General features: G+C 46.3%; 1 protein-coding gene across 2 annotated transcripts in view; it reads right to left on the reverse strand.

Moving 5' to 3' along the window:
* ADAP1 (ArfGAP with dual PH domains 1) overlaps positions 1–12,603 on the reverse strand; it is a 238,444-nt gene that overhangs the window by 16,910 nt on the left and 208,931 nt on the right. For both annotated transcript variants that reach the window (XM_088451986.1, XM_088451987.1), the window contains exons 5-6: positions 7,667–7,779; positions 195–341 (exon numbers count right to left, since the gene is read on the reverse strand). In XM_088451986.1, the coding sequence (XP_088308112.1) occupies positions 195–341; positions 7,667–7,779 (260 nt within the window). The remainder of the gene's footprint in view (positions 1–194; positions 342–7,666; positions 7,780–12,603) is intronic.

Here is a 12,603-nt window from a genome sequence, read left to right on the forward strand (position 1 = left end):
ATACAACACCAGGAGCGGTAAGTCCACGCATCTGCTGGGACTTGCAGTTCCTAGACAGCCGGTGAACTCCGTATTGCCTTAGTCTGCTGTAATCAGCTCACATGGGATACATCACTTTTTTATTATTCTTGTCCAATTTAATCTGGAAATACAACTGTAATGTAACTGATGGCTTCTCACCTTTGGGCACTTACCTTGCCGTCGTCGTGGTATACAAAAATATTCCTGGTGCTGTTGTCCCTCAGGTAAGTGATCTGCAGGCCATTTGGGTTCCCTATTTTAATCGGCTGGAAAGCAGCATTTAGATGCTCAATCTTTATAATTGCTTTGGGCTCTCTTGCCTGGAAAACACATTTAAAGACAGAAGCGAATTCAGTTTGAAGCGGTCACTTACCAATCATACTCTCACTGAAACCTGGGAAGATGTAATGCGAAATGTTCTCATAATAACAGAACCTAATGAGGCACATAATATGTTGAGATTGCGTCTAATGCATTAACATGTCATTTAAGGGCTTGATACAGATATGTATGTAATGCCAATATTCACGCAGTTAGGCAATTACCATCCGACTGCGCACGCGCCAAGGTACCCTAGCAATGCCGCTCCCAGTGAGGATTTCTTTGCAAAGTGTCTGACAGCCAGAAACCATTTGGGGGCGGTTACGGGGAATGGCGGTAGAAATGCAGACGTGTCACTAATGTGTACGGGGTGTCAGACAAAGTAGTTCCCACGTCTCAGTTCAGACGGCTATTCTGTGCAACCATAGGGCTACTGAGCTGGACGATTATCAAATGATTTGGACATATGTGTACGCAGTTGCTTGTATATGCAATGGCTCTGGGCTGCGTCTCTATACGTATCCTGGTGTCTGTGACATTTGCATATTTGTGCACAGCAGCTGCGAGCTGGGTGGCGGCTGTGATTGCATTAGCGTACATCTCTGAATCAGGCCCTAAATTCTTTGTATCATACGTTCTGTAAAGGAAACTACCAGTCCCAAAAGATCTGCTCTTATTCAAGAAAAGTAAACTCAACTTGTCTGAGGATGGCGGAAGGAAAGTATAGAAAAGAGACATTAACCAGCTCAGAGAAAACACAATAGATGATGCCTGAATAGGGGCGCAAATAAATTATGGTGTCTTATTACATCTAAGTCTGTGTAAGTGTGTGACTGTGTGTGTGTAGGTGTGTGACTGTGTGTGTAGGTGCGTGACTGTGTGTGTAGGTGTGTGACTGTGTGTGTAGGTGTGTGACTGTGTGTGTAGGTTTGTGATGTGTGTGACTGTGTGTGTGTAGGTGCGTGACTGTGTGTGTAGGTGTGTGATGAGTGTAGGTGTGTGACTATGTGTGTGTAGGTGTGTGGCTGTGTGTGTAGGTGTGTGATGTGTGTGACTGTGTGTGTGTAGGTGGGTGACTGTGTGTGTAGGTGTGTGATGAGTGTAGGTGTGTGACTATGTGTGTGTAGGTGTGTGGCTGTGTGTGTAGGTGTGTGATGTGTGTGACTGTGTGTGTGTAGGTGCGTGACTGTGTGTGTAGGTGTGTGACTGTGTGTGTGTAGGTGTGTGACTGTGTGTGTAGGTGTGTGACTGTGTGTGTGTAGGTGCGTGACTGTGTGTGTGCAGGTGCGTGACTGTGTGTGGAGGTGTGTGACTGTGTGTGTAGGTGCGTGACTGTGTGTGTAGGTGTGTGACTGTGTGTGTAGGTGTGTGACTGTGTGTGTAGGTTTGTGATGTGTGTGACTGTGTGTGTGTAGGTGCGTGACTGTGTGTGTAGGTGTGTGATGAGTGTAGGTGTGTGACTATGTGTGTGTAGGTGTGTGGCTGTGTGTGTAGGTGTGTGATGTGTGTGTAGGTGCGTGACTATGTGTGTGTAGGTGGGTGACTGTGTGTGTAGGTCTGTGACTGTGTGTGTGTAGGTGCGTGACTGTGTGTGTGTAGGTGTGTGACTGTGTGTGTGTAGGTGTGTGACTGTGTGTGTAGGTGTGTGACTGTGTGTGTGTAGGTGCGTGACTGTGTGTGTGCAGGTGCGTGACTGTGTGTGGAGGTGTGTGACTGTGTGTGTAGGTGCGTGACTGTGTGTGTAGGTGTGTGACTGTGTGTGTAGGTGTGTGACTGTGTGTGTAGGTTTGTGATGTGTGTGACTGTGTGTGTGTAGGTGCGTGACTGTGTGTGTAGGTGTGTGATGAGTGTAGGTGTGTGACTATGTGTGTGTAGGTGTGTGGCTGTGTGTGTAGGTGTGTGATGTGTGTGACTGTGTGTGTGTAGGTGCGTGACTATGTGTGTGTAGGTGGGTGACTGTGTGTGTAGGTGTGTGACTGTGTGTGTGTAGGTGCGTGACTGTGTGTGTGTAGGTGTGTGACTGTGTGTGTGTAGGTGTGTGACTGTGTGTGTAGGTGTGTGACTGTGTGTGTAGGTGCGTGACTGTGTGTGTGCAGGTGCGTGACTGTGTGTGTGCAGGTGCGTGACTGTGTGTGTAGGTGCGTGACTGTGTGTGTAGGTGTGTGACTGTGTGTGTAGGTGTGTGACTGTGTGTGTAGGTTTGTGATGTGTGTGACTGTGTGTGTGTAGGTGCGTGACTGTGTGTGTAGGTGTGTGACTGTGTGTGTAGGTGTGTGACTGTGTGTGTGTAGGTGCGTGACTGTGTGTGTGCAGGTGCGTGACTGTGTGTGTGCAGGTGCGTGACTGTGTGTGGAGGTGTGTGACTGTGTGTGGAGGTGCGTGACTGTGTGTGTAGGTGCGTGACTATGTGTGTAGGTGTGTGACTATGTGTGTAGGTGTGTGACTGTGTGTAGGTGTGTGATGTAGGTGTGTGATGTGTGTGTAGATGTGTGTATAGGTGTGTGATGTGTGTGTAGGTGTGTGACTGTGTGTGTGGGTTACTGGAGAACACAAGATGTAGGGGACGGTTGACTATCTTAGAACATGGGGCCAGTCCATAAGCAGTTATACATGTCTCTATAATACAAAATCAGGGCTAATTGGTAATTATGTTTCGTCCCTCATCTCCCCAAACCATATACAAGGAAACTGTACTTTGCATAAAACAGACCGCAGACAAGTCACATCCAGTAGGGGATCCAAAGACTGGTACTAATCTACAACAAATGGGATTATTGGGAGGTACTGGTAGATCACTTACAGTACAACCTCCCAACATAACACATATTTATGATAACTTATTATGAGATGGAAATCAGTGATAGTAATTCATGATGAGCTGGCAGCCATATATATGCCTTACATGGGAAAGTAATGAGCTTAATATTAGGGTTGATGGTTTGCTCTTGAGAGCAAATAGACATGATAAAGTAATCCAAATGGATGATATTTATTATATATAGCTGGTATTGTCCAAATATCTTTCTCAATCTGCTGGGTTTATCACACCTCCCGTGCCCCATGTGGCATAACCATGTCCCCAACTTGCATCTGATTTACACCAGGTATAGCCTTTATTAGTCTTTCATGCTGTTGTCCCCGGTGCCGAATTGCAAAAAAACAGTTTTAAAGCAGACCGGCTGTCACTTTTATTTCCATTATGTGAAGTGCCTCCTGCTTCACTGAGGTCACCAGTTCCTAGTTAATGAACAGGCTGGATACTGGTCCATGTCACAAAAAGGCAACTATCACTGTGTATGGCTGGGAAGTATATTTTAATTTTTTTTAAACAGCAAAGTGCATTTAGATCAAGGATCATGGGGGAGATGTACCAAACCCTTAAAGAGTGAAGAAGTTGACCACAGCAACCAATCAGTTTGTAGCTATTATTTATCAAGTACATTCTATGAAATGGGATGCGGTCAATATCCCGACAGCCAGAATCCTGAAGGTAAGTAGCGGAGCTAGGGGGAGAGTTAGGGATTAGGGTTAGGCACTAGGGGGAGCGTTAGTGTTAGACACTAGGGGGAGGGTTAGGGATTAGGGTTAGGCACTAGGGGGAGGGTTAGTGTTAGACACTAGGGGGAGGGTTAGGGATTAGGGTTAAGCACTAGGGGGAGGGTTAGTGTTAGACCCTAGGGGGAGGGTTAGGGATTAGTGTTAGGCACTAAGGGGGAGGGTTATAGTTAGGCACTAAGGGGGAGGGTTAGAGTTAGGCACTAAGGGGGAGGGTTAGGTTTAGGGTGTGGGGAGGGGGAGGTTTGGTTCAGGCACTGGGGAGGGACGGTTAGGGTAGGGAGAGGGTTAGGATACCTAACAACAGCTTTTGGGATGCCGGCATCAGGATTCTGACCACCGGGATCCCGAATGCTGGCATCCTGTATCCATCCCTTATGAAATGATAGGTAGAAGTTGATTGGTTGCTCGGGGAAACTTTTTCACTCTTTAGAATGCTTGATACATCTCCCCAATAGGAACTCTGAGTGCCTAGCTCTTAATCTAGAACACCTTCCAGTTTATCACGCATTCCTCATGCTTCCCCCTAAGTGTTGGCAGTGCTCGGCTTTTATTGACAGACTAGAGATTTACAGATGTACCATTTCACTTATCAGTCTGCTCAGCTCAGAGGAAGTGCAATGGGTCACAGCATTTGCTAAATCTCTGAAGACATGCTGACTCCTCGTGTCCATACTGGCGTACCCAAGAGGAATGCAAAGAGAAGCGCTTTACAGAGAAACCTGAATCTTTTTAACATTCATTTTTATGCTGTATTTATGGAAATAAGGACCTAATTCAGAGCCGCTCGCAAAAAGCGAGCGCTCGCTCTGAATGAGGGCAGCAGCTTTTTTTTTTTTGGCCGGCCTCCTGGCCGCTCGCTAAGCTGTGGGTGACCACCCACAGCTTTTGCGAGCGGCCAGGTGATGGTCGCGACCATTGGGCTTGCGACGAGACCCTTGTGGTAGGGTCTCATTCCCGCAAGACCCAGTGAGCTTCTTACACTAATAGAGCAGGAAGCTCACTACTGACATCACGAGTGATGTCAGTAGGGCCGCCCGCAAATGGCAGGCTTTCCTTCAGGAATGCCTCCGTTTGTCCAGCCACCCCTCCCTCCCCGCCTACAAAACGGGGCGAGCTGTCGATCAACATCGACAGCCGCCCCGTTTGTAGTAAGCCCCGGACCGAGTGAATTTCTCCACTTGCTACGGGGCTCGCGCACGCGCATTGCGCACACTGCACGTGCGCAATGCCCCACCATTGACCCAAGAGTGAGCGGGTCTGAATCAGGTCCTAATTCCCAACCTACCGCAACCTGGGATGAACATCCGATTGTGGGCCAGTTCCTGAAATTACGCTAATGTCACCACAGCTACGAGTTTGTACGCAGCGGCTGTGGGAAAAAATTCAAATGTCAGAGCCGCCGGGACATGTACTCAGCTTGGCAAATACAAGCGTCTGTGTATAAAGATGCAGCATCGGATGCATATCAGTCGATAATCAGCCCTCTGAGTAACCCTATGCAGAATGGACGCGGGAACTGAGACCCCAAACAGTCCCTGCATGTAATCACTTTGCAAATAAACCCTCACTGTGAGCGACCATTGACATTGTGTAAATCTCTGAATCAGGACCTGAGCCACCAAATTTGGTACAGTTGGGAGGTTTGGCTAAACCAACATTTTTGGGGAATGCAGCCTATCGATTCACCATGAGCTAGGCACATCCTTATGTTTCTATTATGTTACTATCTCCGAGCTAGCCAATAGGCAGCACTCTGACAGATTCCAGATCTGCACACAATATGTATTTCCCAAAGCAACGAAAGTAAAGGGTACATATTAAAGTACTGATTTATAACAATTCTCCTTTAAAACAAAATATGATTATCTGGTACATGGAAATACAATCATTTAATAAACTTGATATAAAAGTCACGTATGCTATCTAGTGTATTGTTAGAAAAGTCATTGGTTATGTGGAGATAGCACCCATTCTTGATCTGCATCATACTGTGTAATACCACAGAGGACACAAAGGACTTTAGATGTGTATTGTGGTCAGCAATAATCTTTGTAATGGTATCAGAATGACTGGAATCACTTCTGGAAAGCTTTTCTGTACATAGTGTGCTGATATTTATTGTGGACCCATTACCTGCAAACATTTATATTCATCCAACTATAGTTTATCAATTTAATAGTGACATTCGGTTATGATACCCGGGCAGAGGACTATCCCATGATGAAGTTGCCACTGGTAACCCTCACCCACCACACTGCTAGTAGATGAACTGTCCATAATCATGCCTCAAATAATCCAGTCTGACCAGAATAGCATCTCCGGTCCAGGCTTCTCAAAAGAGCCACCACTCCACCAAAGTCTATTCCTCTGGGGACACAACTAATAAACCTCCCCCTCTTCTCATGCTTCCCAGGGAGATTTCCCTTCCATTGGAACCCATAGAACTCTATTAGGCTGGAGACTGAGAGAAAGGCCATATTGGGAGATAGCTGCTGCCTTGGTCCTGGGGCTGCTGGTCCTGAAACAATGGGGCTAATTCGATTTATATTACATTTATAGGTAACAGGTCAACTTTTTGGGTTTCTTTTTTAAATGTTTAGATGGTGGTTTTGGGAACCCTAAATTTATATGAACTAAACACTGCGGTGGAATATAGAGAGGGAGCGCTTAGACATGACTTGGCGCCAAGGCTATGGGACATCAGATATTCAGTTTACTGAACACAGATCATTTGTAATCATCAGGGAAAGTTATGCTGTAAACATCACCTTAGTATTTGCATGAGGCAGAAGGATTGTACCATAAGATGCAAACTTTTACAGTGAGCCGTCCTATTATCTTACCCACTCCTGACCATGCTACATCTCCAAACTCTTCTCCCTCCATTCCATACTTGCCTACTTTAAAAATCTCTCTGGGAGAAGCCCGGAGAGGAGATGCAGGTAGCTGGTGATGGGGGCGGGGCCTGACTATTTGTGTCATTAAGTGTATTGCGCATATTTGAATAGGGGCAGGGATGCGGAAGGAGTGCCCACTCTTCCAGGTGCCTGGGGGTCTACCAGAAAAATCGGAAGTATCTTGCAGGTACTGGGGGAGTAAGTAAGCATGCTCCATACTAATGGTCAGCTGTTGGCTATGCCTCTCCTTCCTACCCACTGATTACCACCACTCTCTTCTTCCTCCAAGACTTCTCCAGCGCTGTCCCAAACCTATGGAACATTCCCTTGCTCTATCAGACTCTCCTGCCATCTCTATTGCATCAAAAGTCCCATCAGAACTCACATACTCAGTCTATTCTACCGACTCTGTGTCTGATACCTTCCCTCCCTCCTCCTTTTATTTACCTTTATATCTGTTCTCCTTCCCCTCCCGTTACAATGTAAGCCCTCACAAGCAGTGCCCTCCTCCTGTTTCATCTGCTCCCTTTATGTTCATCTATCTAAGCTGATAGGTATTCGTATTTAATTATGCTTAAACATGTAATTATGTATGTGGGTGACCTGTCCCTTTGTTGCTTTGTTTCCCCTGTTTTGTATCAAGTCTCTGAGTGGAGCTGGCAAACTTTGTGGCGCCTTATAAAATAAATGCGGATAATAATAATAATGTTACTGACAGTCATAATATGTTTGAGCACTTACATTGTACTACAGTGCAATTACAATAATTATGCAGTTAGAACTTCGTATATTTTAGTATTATAATTAAGCAATATAAACTCAGATATACAGATATTTTTTTCACTGCCATAAGTAAAGGGTGTACTTACATCATTTTTATTAAAATATTTTAGTACTCCCTCCCTTTCTGAAAGTACAAATTTCCTGCTGAGAAACTGCCCATTGTCACGTCCCCTTTTCCAGAGTAGTCCTTCCCGGTACCCTGCAAGAGAAAAGTAAAACCATCCAAGTTATGACCAAAGATTCATGTAGTGCAATGTAGTGTTTGGCATTACTCAGACCAGACAGACGGCATACACACAGCCTGGCCAAGTCATGACATGATTTCTATATACTAGTTTTCTGCTTTAAATCTATATCTCCCAATTGATAAGATAATTTGTATCACACTTTTATTAACTGTGCTGTCTTCTAGTGGAAACATAAGCATTTATTAAAGTGGTTGCTTACCCATCTACTTGTGAGTAACACATTTCTGTTGACATGTAAGAAGTGCCCTTTAAATGGATTTGAGAAGATAGTACTCACATCCCCTTCCCTAGTCACTACAACATAACACGGCAGGAAGCTATTACTATTGTTATTTTATTACTTTATTGATTCCATGGATGACTATCTACCTTAATGTCCTTAACTAATTATAGCTGCAGACAAACATTTATGTAATAAAGGCAATCAATGCATATATACATGATGTTAGTGATATGCCATCACTACCTCATGTGTTAAAGGATTGCACGGTGACTGCTGTTACAGTAAAGAGCTCTTTTTATGCCTATAGTGACACTGACATCCTCCATTAGCCAGTCATTATCCATTTTTCTTATTATGAAATGTTTGTACTGACCATGAATAATATTTATGCGCGCTAATTGGGGTTATTTTTATGGTGCACGGTTTCCAAAGTAAACATTTACTTTTTCTAAATACTCATTATAATATAACCCTTCACAGGGCCGAAACTAGGATATCTGTCACCCGGTGCAAGATAGCAATTTTGCGCTCCCTCCCTTCCCTGGATTATGTCCTTGCTCCTCCATAAGGCAGTGCACTAGTCAAACGTTCCTGGTATAGTGACTTACATTATTCCACACACTGTAATGCCCATTACACATTATTCCACACACTGTAATGCCTATAATAAAAGTGCCACTTACATATTTGCCCGACACCATTTTATGCCCCACAGTAAGGCTTCTAATTACTTTAAAATTACTTGCTCGTTGTCAGGGGTTTTATGCTCGTTGCCAGGGGTTTCCATGCTCATTGCCAGGGGGTTTCATGCTCGTTGCCAGAGGGTTTAATGCTCGTTGCCAGGGGGTTTATGCTCATTGCCATGGGGTTTATGCTCGTTGCCAGGGGGTTTCACAGGAGAAGATGCAGCTTTCAGCATCTTCTCCCGGCACTAGCGATGGCCTAACAGACACTAGAGGTCCAGTAGGTCTTCTAGTGTCTGTCTCCTCCTTGGCCGCGGCCATTTTTGGATGACCGTTTTCAGCAGTCCACGCAGACGGCTAGTCCACATGGAATCTGCTGAAAATGGGCAACCAAAAATGGCCACCACCAAGGAGGAGACAGACACTAGAGGTCCATTAAGGACCTCTAGCATCTGTCTCCTAGGCGGCGGCCATTTTTGGATGGCCATTTTCTGAATCTGCAGCCCCCAAGCCACCGTGAGTCAGCCCTTTTTCACCCCCTGCATTCCGGCATCCGGTGCACGTGCACCTCTAGTCCCCCCCCTAGTTGCGGCCCTGCCCTTCAATTCACTTCATTAGTGAGGTTGCTGCTTCCGATCACTCTACTCCTTAATTATTATTGTCTTTTATTTATATAGTGCTACACAGGCTCTACAGCGCCATCTATAGGGGTGAAACACACAGCAAAAGTACAAAATGGTACAGACACTAATACCCCTTTCATACCCCTTTTACACCACAGCTAAAACCTGGGTTATAGCAGGGTTAACATGGGATGCTGCTGGGTATAAAAGGGGCAAGGGTTGGATTCCCTGGTCGAGTGACATGGCAATCTAACCCAGGTAACTTGCAGGGTTTAATACGGCAATGACCCGTGAAATCCTGCAGTGTAAACGGGTAACTCTGGTCGTCCGACCCAGGTCCCATTTACAACACAGGGCCATCCGGGCTTCTCGACGCTTGGAGTTGATGTCATTTCCAAGTGCCGGGAGAAGTGTTCCACTGCATCCGTGTGCAGTACGAACGGCGCCAATCCGGGAATATCCCGGAATGGCACCGGAGTGGAGAAGGAGTCTGTCCCGAGTCTGACCCGTTTTGGAACTCGGGTCAGATCCGGGACTTACGTGGAAAACAGTATCAGACTACCAGCAAAATCATGGATTATTGCACATGAATGCGCAGCAGCCCAGGATTTTTGCTTAGTCGGAAAGGGTCCTTAAAAAAAAAAAAAGCCTGGGTAGAGCGACCCGGCATTTCAACCTGGGTAGACATAAGGGATGAACCCGGGTTGCGGTGCAGTGTAAACGGGTAACCCGGGTCATCTGACCTGGGACCCATTTACAGCATAGGAAGAGCCGGCGTTTGGAGATGATCTCATCTCCAAGAGCCAGCACTGCTTCGACGTGGCCGACCAAGGGAATAAGCCGCCTGTTCTGAAAGGGGTCGCATCCGAGTTGGACCCGCGTTCAAAATCCCAGGTGCAATCCGGCATTTTGATCTAACAAGGTGTTAGCATAACTCTACATATTATTAAACCCGATTACATAATTGGAGAGGGGCCTGGTCATCAATAAGGGCTATGAGTGGGCACAAAGAGGGTGAGGGGAACAGAGTTGGAGAGTGCAGAGGCTGGAGATTAGGACGAGGGTGCTAGACTTCAATGAATGTATTAGTTTTAAGGGTAAGTTTGAAAGCTGGGAAACAAGTCTAATTGGGCATGGGAGGGCATTCCAGAGGATGGGAGGGCATTCCAGAGGATGGGAGGGGCACAGAATGATACCTGAACTGGACGGAAAGGAGTGTTAGTAGAAATGTGGCTGGTGATCAGAGCCTGATTAATGTTTGTGGGGGCCCCTACCAATAAAATTATCAATAAGATATGATGACATGTTATTAAATGTATAATGTATAAATTCTCCCAACACCACAAATGTAGTGCCCCAGTTCATGTTGTGTTACGCATAAACTCCATGTCACATATTCCATGGTGTCCCCCACGCTGGTGCTGTAGCTATGTGCACTTCCCCATTAGGGGGATACAGCTGGTACTAATGTATCAAGCCCGGGCTCAGAAGGGGTCAGACAGGCTCCGGTGCAAAGTTACATCCACCTTAGGTCCTGATTCAGCGGCGCTCACTATTTGCGAACACTCGCTCTGAATCAGGGCATATTTTTTTTTTTTTAAATCCGCCTCCATGCCGCTCGCATAGCTGTGGGTGATGGTCTCGATTATCGTGACCATCGGGCTTGCGACGAGACCCTTGTGGTAGGTTCTCGTCCACCGCAAGCCCCAGTGAACTTCCTGCTCTAATAGAGCAGGAAGTTCACTACTGACATCACGTGTGAGGTCAGTAGGGCCGCCCACAAACGGCAGGCGTTCCTTCGGGAACGCCTCTGTTTGTGCAGCCAGCCCCCCGACCTGCCTACAAAACGGGGCGAGCTGTCGATCAACATCGACAGCCGCCTCGTTTTGCTGCGGGCCCCCGAGCTAGTGAAGTTCTCACTTGCTTCGGGGCTCACGCGTGCACACTGCCCGACCATCGACCCGCTTGTGAGCTCTATGCGCTCGCGAGCGGGTCTGAATCAGGCCCTTAGTTCAAAACACACATTTCTTAGCAATGTCATTTATGTTACTAAAACCCACAACCTCACACATTGCAGTCAGACACCTTACCCATTGGCCTCTTTGCTCCTGCCTAGAAAGCCTGGTAACTAACTATATGAAGATACTTGTAATTGTCAGTATTAAACCATGCAGATCTATGTAGCGGGCCCTGTCTTTTTCATCTGTACTGGGCCCCACAATTTCTAATGGCAGTTCTGCCCTCCATGTGTGAGGGCCCCACTGATGTTATTAACTTATTATAGGTAAGGGCAGAGTGGTAGAGGGCTTTGTAGGTAACTGAGAGAAGTTTAAGTTTGATTCTGAGTGTTATAGGGAGCCAGCGAAGTGACTGACAGAAAGAGGCAGCAGAGGTAGAGCCATGAGACAGACAAATGAAGCTGGCAGCAAAGTTAAGGATGGATAGAAGAGGGGTGAGGCGGGAGATGGGAAGGCTGGGAAGAAGTAGATTACAAAATTACTACTCCCAAATATAATTTGAACAATCATTGGCCCTCATTCAGAGCCGCTCGCTATTTGCGGTCGTTCGTTCTAAAACAAGGGGTGGCTATTCAAATGAACTGTTCGCCTGAACGCCTCTAAGTCTGAACGAGCGAGCAAAACTTGCGGTTGTAATTTTGAAAAATACGCCCCCTTGCCGCTTGCACCATACGTCATGTCCGCTATTTATTAGATTAATCGAGTACATCGAACAGCGTATGAACTGCTCGCTATTCTTGTGGCTGGTTTTTTCAACCGCTATTTTGCGAGCAGTTCTGAGTAAAAAAAAACCAAGTGACGTGGTCAATGACGCTGCTGTATTAATTATGCACTCCCTTAAAACGCCCGTTTTGACCTTTAAGCACGCCTGCGTTCGAATTCCACACCCCCGTTTTCAAGCACCTTCCCCTGTTACCACCCACATACGCCTCCTTCTGTCACTCAAAATAGCAGGCATTCGCTATACAGCGAACAAACGATTTTCGGCCGCACTGACTGGTTCGCGCATGCGTATTAAAATCCGTACGCATGCGCACATGTGCGAACATCGGTCAGAACGAACGAGCGGCCGCTTACGAGCGGCTCTGAATCAGGGCCTTTGTTCCTTACACTACACTGCACATGGTTATAATTTAACTTTCCTCCCAAACTCCACTTAAAAATATCCCCAGCCATCTAACCCAGAGCTTCTCAAATCCAGTCCTCGGGACACACTAAAGGTGCCTAA

The sequence above is a fragment of the Taudactylus pleione genome, unplaced genomic scaffold (assembly GCF_031769625.1).
Source record: "Taudactylus pleione unplaced genomic scaffold, aTauple2 ptg000032l, whole genome shotgun sequence".
Lineage (NCBI taxonomy): Eukaryota > Metazoa > Chordata > Amphibia > Anura > Myobatrachidae > Taudactylus > Taudactylus pleione.